The following is a 17,024-nucleotide window of genomic DNA, read 5'->3' as shown; positions in this document are numbered from 1 at the left end:
TGTGTGTTTTCGATTAGTCACTCTTCATTGTCATTCTGCATTGAAGCACAGGAGTTTTATGTTAGATGCTATCTCAATTGCAACAGTGTGGTAGAGACAGAATGGCCTTCTCCATTAGAGGACAGTGTGGTAGACACAGAATGGCCTCCTCCATTAGAGGACAGTGTAGTAGACACGGAATGGCCTCCTCCATTAGAGGACAGTATTTAACTCGGCAAGTCAGTTAAGAACAAATTCTTATTTACAATGACTGCCTACCCCAGCCAACACTGTGCCATAATGACACCACAATACCCCATAATGACACCACAATACCCCATAATGACACCACAATACCCCATAATGACACCACAATACCCCATAATGACACCACAATACCCCATAATGACACCACAATACCCCATAATGACACCACAATACCCCATAATGACATCACAATACCCCATAATGACACCACAATACCCCATAATGACACCACAATACCCCATAATGACACCACAATACCCCATAATGACACCACAATACCCCATAATGACACCACAATACCCCATAATGACATCACAATACCCCATAATGACATCACAATACCCCATAATGACAAAGCAAAAAAAATTTGGGGAGGAAATGTTGCTAATTTATTAAAAATAGAAACAGAAATATCACATTTACGGAAGTACTCAGACCCTTTACTCAGTACTTTGTTGAAGCAACTTTGGCAGCATTTACAGCCTCGAGTCTTCTTGGGTATATAGGAGTATATTGAAGATAAATACACAACGCAGAGTTTGAGAGTTTGAGAGGTTGAGAGTTTGAGAGTTTGTGAGGATGAGAGAATGAGAGGACTAAAAACTAGAGTACTAATGGTCAATAGGGAATTGTAAATAGGAGTTGGGTTTCAGGTCAACAGCTGTTTACACTCTGTGGAATGTCACTCCTGAACTCAGAGCTACGTGTGCTACGTTCTTTACATCGAGTCTGGAGCAGGATACTTGTTATTTGGCCATTGGCCAAGCTGTACTGCAAGGACTTCTGATTGGTCAACCCCAGGCTAGGGTGGGGGGTTATACCTGGCATCCTGCTCCTTGGTTCAGTGGGGAAAAGATGAGGACCGGGGAATTCTGATTGGTCAACCCCAGGTTAACTGAGGACAGGGGACTTCTGATTGGTCAATCCCAGGTTAGGGTGGTTATACATGGCATCCTGTTCCATTGTTCAGTGGAGTAAAGCTGAGGACCGGGGACTTCTGATTGGGGACAGGGGAGGTTGAACATCTGAACATCTGAACATCTAACCCCCAGCATAACATCTTGATTTGTCCTTCTCAAATAAACCTACTTTTCTGCCCCTGATTTGCTTTGGAGTTTGTGTTGTTGAAGAATGACATAGATTTCTAACAGGTATGAAGCTACACAGGTGTATTTGGGGAGGTCGATGGGGAGTGTCGCTGCATAGCTATTTTCAGGACTCTCCAGAGATGTACAATCGAGTTCAAGTCCGGGCTCTGGCGAGGCCACTCAAGGGCATTCAGAGACTTGTCCTCAAGGGCATTATGAGACTTCTTCCTAAGCCACTCCTGCGTTCTCTTGGCTGTCTGCTAATGGTCGTTGTCCTGTTGGAAGGTGAAGCTTTGTCCCAGTCTGATGCAACATTTTCTAAAAGCCTGTTTTTGCTTTGTCATTATGGGGTATTGTGATGTCATTATGGGGTACTGTGAATTCATCCATTTGAGAATAAGGCTTTAATGTAACAAAATGTGGAAAAATTCAGGGGGTCTGAATACTTTCCGGAAAGCACGATAGCTAGCTAATGAGGTAACATGATGAGGTATAGCCTAAATAGTTAAACATTCTGGTCCACAAGTTGCCTTTAAGAACAGCCCCATATATGCTTTCTAAATGTAAAATTCACCTGCACAATGTGTTTGGCTATAAACGGAGGCGGAGCCACAGTGTGTTTGGCTCTAAACGGAGGTGGAGCCATAGTGTGTTTGGCTATAAACGGAGGCGGAGCCACAGTGTGTTTGGCTATAAACGGAGGCGGAGCCACAGGGTGTTTGGCTCTAAACGGAGGCGGAGCCACAGTGTGTTTGGCTATAAACGGAGGCGGAGCCACAGTGTGTTTGGCTATAAACGGAGGCGGAGCCAAAGTGTGTTTGGCTATAAACGGAGGCGGAGCCACAGTGTGTTTGGCTATAAATGGAGGCGGAGCCACAGTGTGTTCGGCTCTAAACGGAGGCGGAGCCACAGTGTGTTTGGCTATAAACGGAGGCGGAGCTAACGGAGGCGGAGCTAGAGTCTGTTTGGCTATAAATGGAGGCGGAGCCACAGTGTGTTTGGCTCTAAACGGAGGCGGAGGCGGAGCCACAGTGTGTTTGTCTATAAACGGAGGTGGAGCCACAGTGTGTTTGGCTATAAACGGAGGCGGAGCCACAGTGTGTTTGGCTATAAATGGAGGTGGAGCCACAGTGTGTTTGGCTCTAAACGGAGGCAGAGCCACAGTGTTTTTGGCTCTAAACGGAGGCGGAGCCGGATGCATCCTACCCACTGCTGAACAGAACTGCACTGGGTTTTCACTGAAAAGCTTTCAATCTCTCTAAAAAACTCTTGTCCAGTCAACATAGTAGTCAGATTTTAGTCACAGAGATAATTTTTTCTTGTCTCGTTTTTGTCAACTGAAATTAAAAATTATTTTCGTTTGGTTATAGTTTTTTTTGTGGGTATATTTAGCCTCGTCAAAATTGCCAATGATTTTTTATTTTTTTTGACGAATATTTTAGTCACTCTTCTTGTTGACAAAATTAACATTGGTCCATTTGTGGACATTGAGGTAGACAGCAATGGCCGCCTGCTGTGGACAACTTCCTCCTCTCTGGTCGGTTTTCCTGTAACCCCTGGCCCACATTCAGTAACACATCGATGTAAATGATGCATCTGAAAACTGACTACTTTACATCTGACATCCTTTTTTAATCTTACTCTCTTATTCCTCCCTGGTGATTCAAAATGGCAGATTTCTAAACGCTTCAGCGATAGTGAACCTGAGAGGATAGTTGTGGTTCCTCTGTGGGATGAGACTATTGAGGAGAGGAGGACACTCTCATCGACCTCACAGAGGAGAGGAGGAGTCTCATCGACCTCACTGAGGAGAGGAGGACTCCCATCGACCTCAAAGAGGAGAGGAGGACACTCATCGACTTCACAGAGGAGAGGAGGAAACTCATCGACCTCACAGAGGAGAGGAGGACACTCATCGACCTCACAGAGGAGAGGAGGAAACTCATCGACCTCACAGAGGCGAGGAGGACACTGATGGACCTCACACAGGAGGACACTCATCGACCTCACACAGGAGGACGCTCATCGACCTCACAGAGGAGGACACTCATTGACCTCATAGAGGAGGACACTCATCGACCTCACAGAGGAGGACACTCATCGACCTCACAGAGGAGGACACTCATCGACCTCACAGAGGAGAGGAGGACACTCATCTACCTCAAAGAGGAGAGTAGGACACTCATCGACCTCACAGAGGAGGACACTCCTGACCCCTCCTGTCTCAGCCTCCAGTATTTATGCTGCAGTAGTTTATGTGTCGGGGGGCTGGGGTCAGTTTGTTATATCTGGAGTACTTCTCCTGTCCTATTCGGTGTCCTGTGTGAATCTAAGTGTGCGTTCTCTAATTCTCTCCTTCTCTCTTTCTTTCTCTCTCTCGGAGGACCTGAGCCCTAGGACCATGCCCCAGGACTACCTGACATGATGACTCCTTGCTGTCCCCAGTCCACCTGGCCATGCTGCTGTTCCAGTTTCAACTGACCTGAGCCCTAGGACCATGCCCCAGGACTACCTGACATGATGACTCCTTGCTGTCCCCAGTCTACCTGGCCATGCTGCTGCTCCAGTTTCAACTTCCACCTGACTGTGCTGCTGCTCTAGTTTCAACTGTTCTGCCTTATTATTATTCGACCATGCTGGTCATTTATGAACATTGAACATCTTGACCATGTTCTGTTATAATCTCCACCCGGCACAGCCAGAAGAGGACTGGCCACCCCACATAGCCTGGTTCCTCTCTAGGTTTCTTCCTAGGTATTGGCCTTTCTAGGGAGTTTTTCCTAGCCACTGTGCTTCTCCACCTGCATTGCTTGCTGTTTGGGGTTTTAGGCTGGGTTTCTGTACAGCACTTTGAGATATCAGCTGATGTACGAAGGGCTATATAAATAAATTTGATTTGATTTGATTTGACACTCATCGACCTCACAGAGGAGAGGAGGACACTCATCTACCTCAAAGAGGAGAGTAGGACACTCCACGACCTCACAGAGGAGGACACTCAACAACCTCACGGAGGAGGATACTCCACGACCTCACAGAGGAGAGGAGGACAGTCATCGACCTCACAGAGGAGGACACTCAACGAACTCAAGGACGAGGACACTCAACGAACTCACAGACGAGGACACTCAACGACCTCACAGAGGAGGAAACTCCACGACCTCACAGAGGAGAGGAGGACAGTCATCGACCTCACAGAGGAGAGGAGGACACTCATCGACCTCACAGAGGAGGACACTCATCAACCTCACAGAGGATAGGAGGACACTCCACGACCTCACAGAGGAGAGGAGGACACTCATCGACCTCACAGAGGAGAGGAGGAAACTCATCGACCTCACAGAGGCGAGGAGGACACTGATGGACCTCACACAGGAGGACACTCATCGACCTCACACAGGAGGACGCTCATCGACCTCACAGAGGAGGACACTCATTGACCTCATAGAGGAGGACACTCATCGACCTCACAGAGGAGGACACTCATCGACCTCACAGAGGAGAGGAGGACACTCATCTACCTCAAAGAGGAGAGTAGGACACTCATCGACCTCACAGAGGAGGACACTCATCGACCTCACAGAGGAGAGGAGGACACTCATCTACCTCAAAGAGGAGAGTAGGACACTCCACGCCCTCACAGAGGAGGACACTCAACAACCTCACGGAGGAGGATACACCACGACCTCACAGAGGAGAGGAGGACAGTCATCGACCTCACAGAGGAGAGGAGGACACTCATCGACCTCACAGAGGAGGACACTCAACGAACTCAAGGACGAGGACACTCAACGAACTCACAGACGAGGACACTCAACGACCTCACAGAGGAGGAAACTCCACGACCTCACGGAGGAGAGGAGGACAGTCATCGACCTCACAGAGGAGAGGAGGACACTCATCGACCTCACAGAGGAGGACACTCATCAACCTCACAGAGGATAGGAGGACACTCCACGACCTCACAGAGGAGAGGAGGACAGTCATCGACCTCACAGAGGAGGACACTCATCAACCTCACTGAGGAAAGGAGGACACTCATCGACATCACAGAGGAGGACACTCATCGACCTCCCAGAGGAGAGGAGGACTCTCATCGACCTCAAAGAGGAGAGGAGGACACTCATCGACCTCACAGAGGAGGACACTCATCGACCTCACAGAGGAGGACACTCATCGACCTCGCAGAGGAGAGGCGGACACTCATCGACCTCACAGTGGAGGACACTCATCGACCTCACAGAGTAGGACGCTCATCGACCTCACAGAGGAGAGGAGGAGTCTCATCGACCTCACTGAGGAGAGGAGGACTCTCATCGACCTCACAGAGGAGAGGAGGACACTCATCGACCTCACTGAGGAGAGGAGGACACTCATCGACCTCACAGAGGAGAGGAGGACACTCATCGACCTCACAGAGGAGAGGAGGAAACTCATCGACCTCACAGAGGCGAGGAGGACACTCATCGACCTCACACAGGAGGACACTCATTGACCTCACACAGGAGGACGCTCATCAACCTCACAGAGGAGGACACTCATCGACCTCATAGAGGAGGACACTCATCGACCTCACAGAGGAGAGGAGGACACTCATCTACCTCAAAGATGAGAGTAGGACACTCATCGACCTCACAGAGGAGAGGAGGACACTCATCGACCTCACAGAGGAGAGGATGACACTCATCGACCTCACAGAGGAGAGAAGGATACTCATCGACCTCACAGAGGTGAGGAGGACACTCATCGACCTCACAGAGGAGGACACTCCACGACCTCACAGAGGAGAGGAGGACAGTCATCGACCTCACAGAGGACAGGAGGACACTCATCGACCTCACAGAGGAGGACACTCAACGACCTCACAGACGAGGACACTCAACGACCTCACAGAGGAGGACACTCCACGACCTCACAGAGGAGAGGAGGACAGTCATCGACCTCACAGAGGAGAGGAGGAAACTCATCGACCTCACAGAGGCGAGGAGGACACTCATCGACCTCACAGAGGAGAGGAGGACACTCATCGACCTCACAGAGGAGAGAAGGACACTCATCGACCTCACAGAGGAGAGGAGGACACTCATCTACCTCACAGAGGAGGACACTCCACGACCTCACAGAGGAGAGGAGGACACTCAACAACCTCACGGAGGAGGACACTCCACGACCTCACAGAGGAGAGGAGGACAGTCATCGACCTCACAGAGGACAGGAGGACACTCATCGACCTCACAGAGGAGGACACTCAACGACCTCACAGACGAGGACACTCAACGACCTCACAGAGGAGGACACTCCACGACCTCACAGAGGAGAGGAGGACAGTCATCGACCTCACAGAGGAGAGGAGGAAACTCATCGACCTCACAGAGGCGAGGAGGACACTCATTGACCTCACACAGGAGGACGCTCATCAACCTCACAGAGGAGGACACTCATCGACCTCATAGAGGAGAGGAGGACTCTCATCGACCTCACAAAGGAGAGGAGGGCACTCCTCGACCTCAAAGAAGAGAGGAGGACACTCATCGACCTCACAGAGGAGAGGAGGACACTCATCGACCTCACAGAGGAGAGGAGGACACTCATCGACCTCACAGAGGAGAGAAGGTCACTCATCGACCTCACAGAGGAGAGGAGGACACTCATCGACCTCACAGAGGAGGACACTCCACGACCTCACAGAGGAGAGGAGGACACTCAACGACCTCACGGAGGAGGACACTCCACGACCTCACATAGGAGAGGAGGACAGTCATCGACCTCACAGAGGACAGGAGGACACTCATCGACCTCACAGAGGAGGACACTCAACGACCTCACAGACGAGGACACTCAACGACCTCACAGAGGAGGACACTCCACAACCTCACAGAGGAGAGGAAGACAGTCATCGACCTCACAGAGGACAGGAGGACACTCATCGACCTCACAGAGGATGACACTCATCGACCTCACAGATGATAGGAGGACACTCATCAACCTCACAGAGGCGAGGAGGACACTGATGGACCTCACACAGGAGGACACTCATCGACCTCACACAGGAGGACGTTCATCGAACTCACAGAGGAGAGGAGGACACTCATCTACCTCAAAGAGGAGAGTAGGACACTCATCGACCTCACAGAGGAGAGGAGGACTCTCATCGACCTCACAAAGGAGAGGAGGGCACTCCTCGACCTCAAAGAAGAGAGGAGGACACTCATCGACCTCACAGAGGAGAGAAGGACACTCATTGACCTCACAGAGGAGAGGAGGACACTCATCGACCTCACAGAGCATAGGAGGACACTCATCGACCTCAAAGAGGAGGACACTCATCAACCTCAAAGAGGAGAGGAAGACACTCATCGACCTCACAGAGGAGAGGAGGACGCTCATCGACCTCACAGAGGAGGACGCTCATCGACCTCACAGAGAAGAGTAGGACGCTCATCGACCTCACAGAGGAGAGGAGGACTCTCATCGTCCTCACAGAGGAGAGGAGGACTCTCATCGACCTCAAAGAGGAGGACACTCATCGACCTCAAAGAGAAGAGGATGACACTCATCGACCTCACAGAGGAGAGGAGGACACTCATCGACCTCACAGAGGAGAGGAGGACACTCATCGACCTCACAGAGGAGAGGAGGAAACTCATCGACCTCACAGAGGAGAGGAGGACACTGATGGACCTCACACAGTAGGACACTCATCGACCTAAAACAGTAGGACGCTCATCGACCTCACAGAGGAGGACACTGATCGACCTCATAGAGGAGGACACTCATCCAACTTAAAGCGGAGAGGAGGACACTCATCGACCTCACAGAGGAGAGGAGGACACTCATCGACCTCACAGAGGAGAGGAGGAAACTCATCGACCTCACAGAGGAGAGGATGGACCTCACACAGTAGGACGCTCATCGACCTCACAGAGGAGGACACTGATCGACCTCATAGAGGAGGACACTCATCCAACTTAAAGCGGAGAGGAGGACACTCATCGACCTCACAGAGGAGAGGAGGACACTCATCGACCTCACAGAGGAGGAGAGATGACGTTGGAATCGAGGAAAGGCCTGTCTTTCACCCAATTGAGATGTTTATTTTGGGAGAAAAATATAAAACATCATTCTGTAGTTTTATCAGAGCTATGAGCAAATTATTCCCAGATCATTTCTCGTTAGAAACAAAAGAGGGAGAGAGAGAGAGAGAAAGCATGTGAGAGAGAGAGAGAGAGAGAGAGAGGAGTAGTCATTGAGCCTTGAAGGCCCTGGATATAAAGATGACTAAAGAAATGGATTTCTCTGGATCAGAGCCTCCTTTGTGAGAGATAAGTCATGCAAGCGTTGCAAAAGGGGGCATTTCCAAATATAATGCTTGGTTTATATGGTAATGTAACATAATTATGGAAATGCCAGATAGTAGATTTCAATTTGCCGCTCGTTCACTGAATCACAATATAAAGTTGAGCACCTTTGTGCCGTGACTTTGTAGATTAAGGTTGGGTTTTTCCCTTTCTGTTTTCCTGGGTTGGGAGGTGGGAGGTATAAACAGGAGGGGGAGGTTTCTGTTTTCCTGGGTTGGGAGGTGGGAGGTATAAACAGGAGGGGGAGGTTTCTGTTTTCCTGGGTTGAGAGGTGGGAGGTGGGAGGTATAAACAGGAGGGGGAGGTTTCTGTTTTCCTGGGTTGGGAGGTGGGAGGTATAGACATGAGGAAGAGGTTTCTGTTTTCTGGGGTTTGGAGGTGGGAGGTATAGACAGGAGGGAGAGGTTTCTGTTTTCTGGGGTTGGGAGGTGGGAGGTATAGACAGGAGGGGGAGGTTTCTGTTTTCTGGGGTTGGGAGGTGGGAGGTATAAACACGAGGGGGAGGTTTCTGTTTTCCTGGGTTGGGAGGTGGGAGGTATAGACAGGAGGGGGAGGTTTCTGTTTTCTGGGGTTTGGAGGTGGGAGGTATAGACAGGAGGGAGAGGTTTCTGTTTTCTGGGGTTGGGAGGTGGGAGGTATAGACAGGAGGGGGAGATTTCTGTTTTCTGGGGTTGGGAGTTGGGAGGTATAGACAGGAGGGGGAGGTTTCTGTTTTCTGGGGTTGGGAGGGGGGAGGTATAAACAGGAGGGGGAGGTTTCTGTTTTCTGGGGTTGGGAGGTGGGAGGTATAGACAGGAGGGGGAGGTTTCTGTTTTCTGGGGTTGGGAGGGGGGAGGTATAAACAGGAGGGGGAGGTTTCTGTTTTCCTGGGTTGGGAGGTGGGAGGTATAGACAGGAGGGGGAGGTTTCTGTTTTCTGGGGTTGGGAGGTGGGAGGTGGGAGGTATAATCAGGAGGGGGAGGTATCTGTTTTCTGGGGTTGGGAGGTGGGAGGTATAAACAGGAGGGGGAGGTTTCTGTTTTCTGGGGTTGGGAGGTGGGAGGTATAAACAGGAGGGGGAGGTTTCTGTTTTCTGGGGTTGGGAGGTGGGAGGTATAAACAGGAGGGGGAGGTTTCTGTTTTCTGGGGTTGGGAGGTGGGAGGTATAAACAGGAGGGGGAGGTTTCTGTTTTCTGGGGTTGGGAGGGGGGAGGTATAGACAGGAGGGAGAGATTATTGTATGAATACAGACAGCCTTTATGATGCTGACAGAGGGAGGGAGAACTCCTAACATAGTTTAAATACAGGTTTATACCTGGGGCAGTTTTACAGAGTTTTGGGGCTTATTAACTTGATATAACTTGGTTCATGAGATAAATTATAGATGAGTAAATTATAGGTTTACATCCAAGATCAGTCAACAGTGAAATGTTATGTAAGTTTCATCAAAATAACAAATCCTAATCTTATCATTTTGCATTTATCCTGTAATAACATCAACATCATTGTGAAGGAGTAAAAATATAAATTAATACAAATATATCAATGGGTATAACTGAATGAGTCCGACAGTGAGAGAGAGATGTTCTCAACCAAAAGCATGTGGACACCTGCTGATCGAACATCAAAACTCTAAAATCATAGGCATTAATATGGAGTTGGTCCCTCCTTTGCTGCTATGACAGCCTCCACTCTTCTGGGAAGGCTTTAATATGGAGTTGGTCTCTCCTTTGCTGCTATGACAGCCTCCACTCTTCTGGGAAGGCTTTCCTCTAGATGTTGAAATATTACTGAGGGGACTTGCTTCAATTCAGCCGCAAGGGCATTAGTGTGGTCGAAGAGTGATTTTGAGCGATTGTGTTGAGCAAAGGTGTTCAATGGGGTTGAGGTCAGGGCTCTGTGCAGGCCAGTCAAGTTCTTCCACACCTATCTCGACAAACCATTTCTGTATGGACCTCGCTGTGTGCACGGTGGCATTGTCATGCTGAAACAGGAAATGGCCTTCCCTGAATTGTTGTCACAAATTCGGAAGCATAGAATTGAATGTCGTTGTATGCTGTACCAGTAATATTTCCCTTCACTGGAACTAAGGAGCCTGAACCATGAAAAACAGCCACAGACCATTATTCCTCCTCCACCAAACTTTACAGTTGGCACTATGCATTCGGGCAGGTAGCGTTCTCCTGGCATCCGTCAAACCCATCTGGTTTGGTGGATGAACTGCAAAATGGTGAAGCGTGATTCATCACTCCAGAGAACGCGTTTCCACTGCTCCAGAGTCTAATGGCGGTGAGCTTTACACCACTCCAGCCAACGCTTGGCATTGCGCATGGTGATCTTAGGCTTGTGTGCAGCTGCTCGGCCATGGAAACCTATTTCATGAAGCTCCCGACGAACAGTTCTTGGATAGTGAGTGTTGCAACCAAGGACAGATCATTTCTACACGCTAGGCGCTCCAGCACTCAGCGGTCCTGTTCTGTGAGCTTGTGTGGCTGAGCTTTTGTTGCTCCTAGACGTTTCCACTTTACAATTAAAAACACTTAATAAAAACACTTACTGTTGTGTGGCCTGCCACTTCGCGGCTGAGACGTTTTTGCTCCTAGACTTTTCCACTTCACAATAACAGCACTTACTGTTGACCACAGCAGCTCTAGCAGAGCAGAACATTGATCAACTGACTTGTTGGAAAGGTGACATCCTATGACAGTGTCAGTTTGTATGTCACTGAGCTCGTTAGTAAGTCTATTCTACTGCCAATGTTTGTCTATGGAGATTGCATGGTGGTGTGTTGGAGTTTATATACCTGTAAGCGAAGGATGAGGCTGAAATAGCCAAATCCACTAATTTGAAGTGGTGTCCACATACTTTTGGATCTGTAGTATACTTTGTATTCTCAAAGAGATAGTTCACTTGTAAACTGAAGTTTATCAGACGTTTTCAAGCTAATGATTTAGCAAGAAGTCATCTATTGTGATTAGGGTTGCATAGGGTCGGAAACCTTCCGCTAAATTTCCCTGGAATTTTGGGAATTTTGCTCATATTCAAAAGTGAACTTTTTTTTGTGGTATACACAAGGCAATTCTCGGTCTTGTGGCAAATTTTGGTTAAACTATCCCCAATTCAATGGAATTGCAACCCTCTACATGCACAGTACAGCTGATTCTCAAGATCTTGCACACTAATGAGATGCTATTGAGCCCACAATGCTACACTGTCTGATTCAAGGACTACGTGCTTTCTGGTAAGGTTTGATTACGATACTGGGGGGGTGAACATATTTTATATTACATTATTTTTTGTTAATTAACTAGTAAATAGTAAATAGTAGCCTACAGCAAAGTGTGTTTAAATCATTTCTAACTTGTTAACAATTTTTGCTAGGTTGTTTTTGCTACCATGTGGATATTTTTATTTGACCTTTATTTAACTAGGCAAGTCAGTTAAGAATTCTTATTTTCAATGACAATGGGTTAACTGCCTGTTCAGGGGCAGAACGACAGATTTGTACCCTGTCAGCTCGGGGGTTTGAACTTGCAACCTTCCGGTCACTAGTCCAACGCTCTAACCACTAGGCTACCCTGCTGCCCCAGGGCTGAGGAAACCCTGTTATTTTTGCTACCATGTGGGTTTTAGCTTGCTTGAGCCTGCTAACTGAGTGTTAATTCACCTGTTTCCATACATGTTTAGTTTTAAAACATTTATCTTACAAAGGAGTTGTTTAATCGAATTGATTAACTGCACATGGTATTTTCATGGTATTTTTCATTTTTGTCTTTACAGGAAAATGCCATGGGCACTATCTGACTTGTGGAGACATTTCACATGTAGAAGGAAAAGCTGTGTACATTTGCAAATAATGTGCCAAATCATATGTGTAAAATGCAACAAAGATGCAGAATCATCTGGCCAAGTGCATAAAATTCCCTCAGCGCTCACGACAAGCAACCTCTGACAAAAGTCCCTCTACTTCTATTCGAGATGAAAATGATGAATCAGACACCTTATCGATAGCAACAGCTCATAGTCCTACTGGAATCAGGAGTTTGTTTGACTCAATGGAGGAACGTAGTCAGAGAAATACTGATGAATGTCTTGCTTGAGCTGCGTATGCAACTGGGTCATCTCTGATGCTCACAGGCAATGTGTATTGGAAGATATTTCTGAAAGTTCTTCGCCCCGCATACACCCCTCCAACCAGACATGCTTTATCTACTCATTTGCTGGATGCAGAGTTCAAGTGAAGGTCAAGAAAATCATAGAGAAAGCAGACGGTATTGCAATCATCTCTGATGAGTGGTTGAATGTTCGTGGTCAATGAATAATTGACCACATCATCTCCACACCTCAACCAGTATTCTACATGAGCACAGACACAAGAGACAACAGACACACCGGTCTCTTCCTTGCAGATGAGCTGAAGGCAGTCATCAATGACCTTGGACCACAGGCTGCTTGGAGGAGTCCTACCCTCACATCACACCCAATGGCTGTGCTGCTCATGCATTGAATCTGCTCCTCAAGGACATCATGGCACTGAAAACAATGGATACACTCTACAAGAGAGCCAATGGAAATGGTTAGGTATGTGAAGGGTCATCAAGTTATAGCAGCAATCTACCTCACCATGCAAAGTGAGACGAATAACAGCTCCACATTGAAGCTGCCCGTTGGGGTGGTGTTGTCATCATGTTTGACAGTCTCCTGGAGTGGAAGGAGTCTCTCTAAGGAATGGCCATATCACAGTCTGCTGATAGCCCCATCAAGAGGATCCTCCTGGATGATGTATTTTGGGAGAAAGTGGTAAGCAGCCTGAAACTCCTGAAACCTATAGCAGTAGCCATTGCATGGATTGAGGGAGACAATACCATCCTGTCTGATGTTCAGACTCTGCTTGCAGATGTAAGATAATAAATCCGTACTGCCCTGCCCACTTCACTGTTGCTCCAAGCAGAGGAAACTGCAGTTCTGAAATACATCAAAAAGTGTGAAGACTTCTTCCTGAAGCCAATACACACTGCAGCATACATGTTGGACCCCAAGTACGCTGGCAAGAGCATCCTGTCTGGTGCTGAGATCAACAAGGTCTATGGTGTCATCACTACCGTGTCTCGCCACCTTGGCCTGGATGAGGGCAAGGTTCTTGGCAGTCTGGCAAAATACACTTCCAAGCAAGGGCTTTGGGATGGAGATGCAACATGGCAGTCATGCCAACATATCTCATCAGCCTCCTGGTGGAAGGAACTTTGTGGATCTGAGGCTCTTTCCCCTGTTGCCTCCCTCATCAATCCCACCAACATCAGCCGCCTCAGAGCGCAATTGGTCCTTGTTTGGGAACACACACACCAAAGCATGCAACAGGCTGACCAATACAAGGGTTGAAGAATTGGTGGCCACCCGGGAAAATGTTAAACTAGCCATCCTCAACCAGGTTGGAAAGTGACAGTGAAGATGAGGCCTCAGAGTCTGATGTACAAGAGGAAGACAACCAAAGCTTTAGTTTCTAGACTATCATTTTACAGATGTGTGTTTGAAAACTTTTTGGGGAGATGCGATGGATCATTGGGGATCATTCAATATTCCCTTGATTTTGTTGTTCACTGAAATCATCCCATGTGAGGAGTCTACTCATTTAAGTAAAGTTCAATTCGTAACTAAATAAATATTTTATTTCTATTGGAAGGATTTAATCATTTGTAATAATGTCTACTTATGAAGGTAAAAGGTTTATGTTTCTGTCTTCATATGATAAATACGGTATATCCAATGTAAAAAACATCTACATTTATATGGTATTAATATTCATATGCATATATTTCCGTTAATTCCCATATATTCCCACTAATTCCCAAAGAAAGTTTCCACCTCTGAATATTCCCCAAAATGTGCAACCCTAGTCGTGATCCAGCTAGGATAGATGCCTGAATCCCAATCAAATGGGAAGTATACTGTGAAATTCAGAACATTAGGTGAAACATGGAGAACAAAAACTTGGTTCATGCATCCAAAAGTTAGTGTAACCTCCTGCGTCTCTTATCCTGGTACTCAAACCTGAAGCCATGTCCTGAGACTCTTACCCTGGTACTCAAACCTGAAGCCATGTCCTGAGACTCTTACCCTGGTACTCAAACCTGAAGCCTGGCTTGTTCTGGGAGTGGTCGCTATGGAAATACACTGTGGTCTCATGGGAGGTGGTGAGCAGGGAGGGCGGGACATCCTGTCCACTGAATCGACCAATCACAGTGCTGGTGTCCAGAGGACCGTTCCTGATCTCCAGAAAGTCATGGTTAGCCTCGGTGGAGAAGTTGAGGAACTGGACATGGGCTCCTGGGGGTGATGGAATACATGATTAAGAGACAGTACCAGGAAATACAATCCACAGAGAGACAAACAACTTCTTGTAACACCTCACTGGACAAAAACTGGTTGAATCAACGTTGTTCCCATGTCATTTCAACAAAAACATATATCAACGTGACGATGTTGAATCAATGTGGAAAACTGATTGGATTTGAAAAAAAAGTCATCGACATTGTTGTCTTGTTTTTACCCCAACGTTAACCTACGTTGTCTTGTTTTTAACCCAACGTTAACCTACGTTGTCTTGTTTTTACCCCAACGTTAACCTACGTTGTCTTGTTTTTAACCCAACGTTAACCTACGTAAATTCAATGACATGGAGCATTTATTTGTTTGATTTCACATTTGAATTTATGTCAACTCAACCAAATGTAAATGACGCTGAACTTCCGTCCCTGGGACAGGTGTTCCATCTATGTGGCTCCTGGGGTGGAGATCATACATGGAGATCAGAGATTATACATGGAGATCAGAGGTCATACACGGAGATCAGAGGTCATACACGGAGATCAGAGATCATACACAGAGATCCGAGATCATACACGGAGATCAGAGATCATACACGAAGATCAGAGATCATACACGGAGATCAGAGATCATACACGGAGATCAGAGATCATACACGGAGATCAGAGATCATACACGGAGATCAGAGGTCATACACGGAGATCAGAGATCATACACGGAGATCAGAGATCATACACGGAGATCAGAGATCATACACGGAGATCAGAGATCATACACGGAGATCAGAGATCATACACGGAGATCAGAGATCATACACGGAGATCAGAGATCATACACGGAGATCAGAGATCATACACGGAGATCAGAGGTCATACACGGAGATCAGAGATCATACACGGAGATCAGAGATCATACACGGAGATCAGAGATCATACACGGAGATCAGAGATCATACACGGAGATCAGAGATCATACACGGAGATCAGAGATCATACATGTAATCCGTTACGTTACCAGCTAAAATATTATAATCAGATTACAGATCCTTTTGAAAAACGTGATGATTACTTCAAGGAATTAAATTCAGATTTCGGATTTTTGCAACAACAAAAAAACTATTTGACACTGTTTTCTAAATGACATTCAAATCAGCATTGAAAAAAGGTTCAATTTTGTTCCACCTGAGTGAGTCTGACCACAAGTCAGAGACCACCATGATGACACATCAAAGGATGACCACCAATCAGAGACCACCATGATGACATATCAAAGGATGACCACCAATCAGAGACCCGCATGATGACACATCAAAGGATGACCACCAATCAGAGACCCGCATGATGACACATCAAAGGATGACCACCAATCAGAGACCCGCATGATGACACATCAAAGAATGACCACCAATCAGAGACCACCATGATGACACATCAAAGGATGACCACCAATCAGAGACCCGCATGATGACACATCAAAGGATGACCACCAATCAGAGACCACCATGATGACACATCAAAGGATGACCACCAATCAGAGACCACTATGATGACACATCAAAAGATGACCACCAATCAGAGACCACCATGATGACACATCAAAGGATGACCACCAATCAGAGACCACCATGATGACACATCAAATGATGACCACCAATCAGAGACCACCATGATGACACATCAAAGGATGACCACCAATCAGAGACCACTATGATGACACATCAAATGATGACCACCAATCAGAGACCACTATGATGACACATCAAATGATGACCACCAATCAGAGACCACCATGATGACACATCAAATGATGACCACCAATCAGAGACCACCATGATGACACATCAAATGATGACCACCAATCAGAGACCACCATGATGACACATCAAAGGATGACCACCAATCAGAGACCACCATGATGACACATCAAATGATGACCACCAATCAGAGACCACTATGACGACAGAGACTACTATGACGACAGAGACCACTATGATGACAGAGACCATTATGATGTCAGAGACCACTATGAT

General features: G+C 47.3%; 1 protein-coding gene across 1 annotated transcript in view; it reads right to left on the bottom strand.

Annotated features, from left to right (window-relative positions):
• csmd2 (CUB and Sushi multiple domains 2) overlaps positions 1-17,024 on the bottom strand; it is an 895,829-nt gene that overhangs the window by 259,923 nt on the left and 618,882 nt on the right. Inside the window, 1 exon segment of the mRNA XM_031789283.1 lies at positions 14,786-14,995. Coding sequence (XP_031645143.1) covers positions 14,786-14,995 — 210 coding nt within the window.

Source organism: Oncorhynchus kisutch, linkage group LG14 (assembly GCF_002021735.2).
Source record: "Oncorhynchus kisutch isolate 150728-3 linkage group LG14, Okis_V2, whole genome shotgun sequence".
NCBI classification, from domain to species: Eukaryota; Metazoa; Chordata; class Actinopteri; order Salmoniformes; family Salmonidae; genus Oncorhynchus; species Oncorhynchus kisutch.
This window is presented reverse-complemented; position numbering and strand designations above follow the sequence as displayed.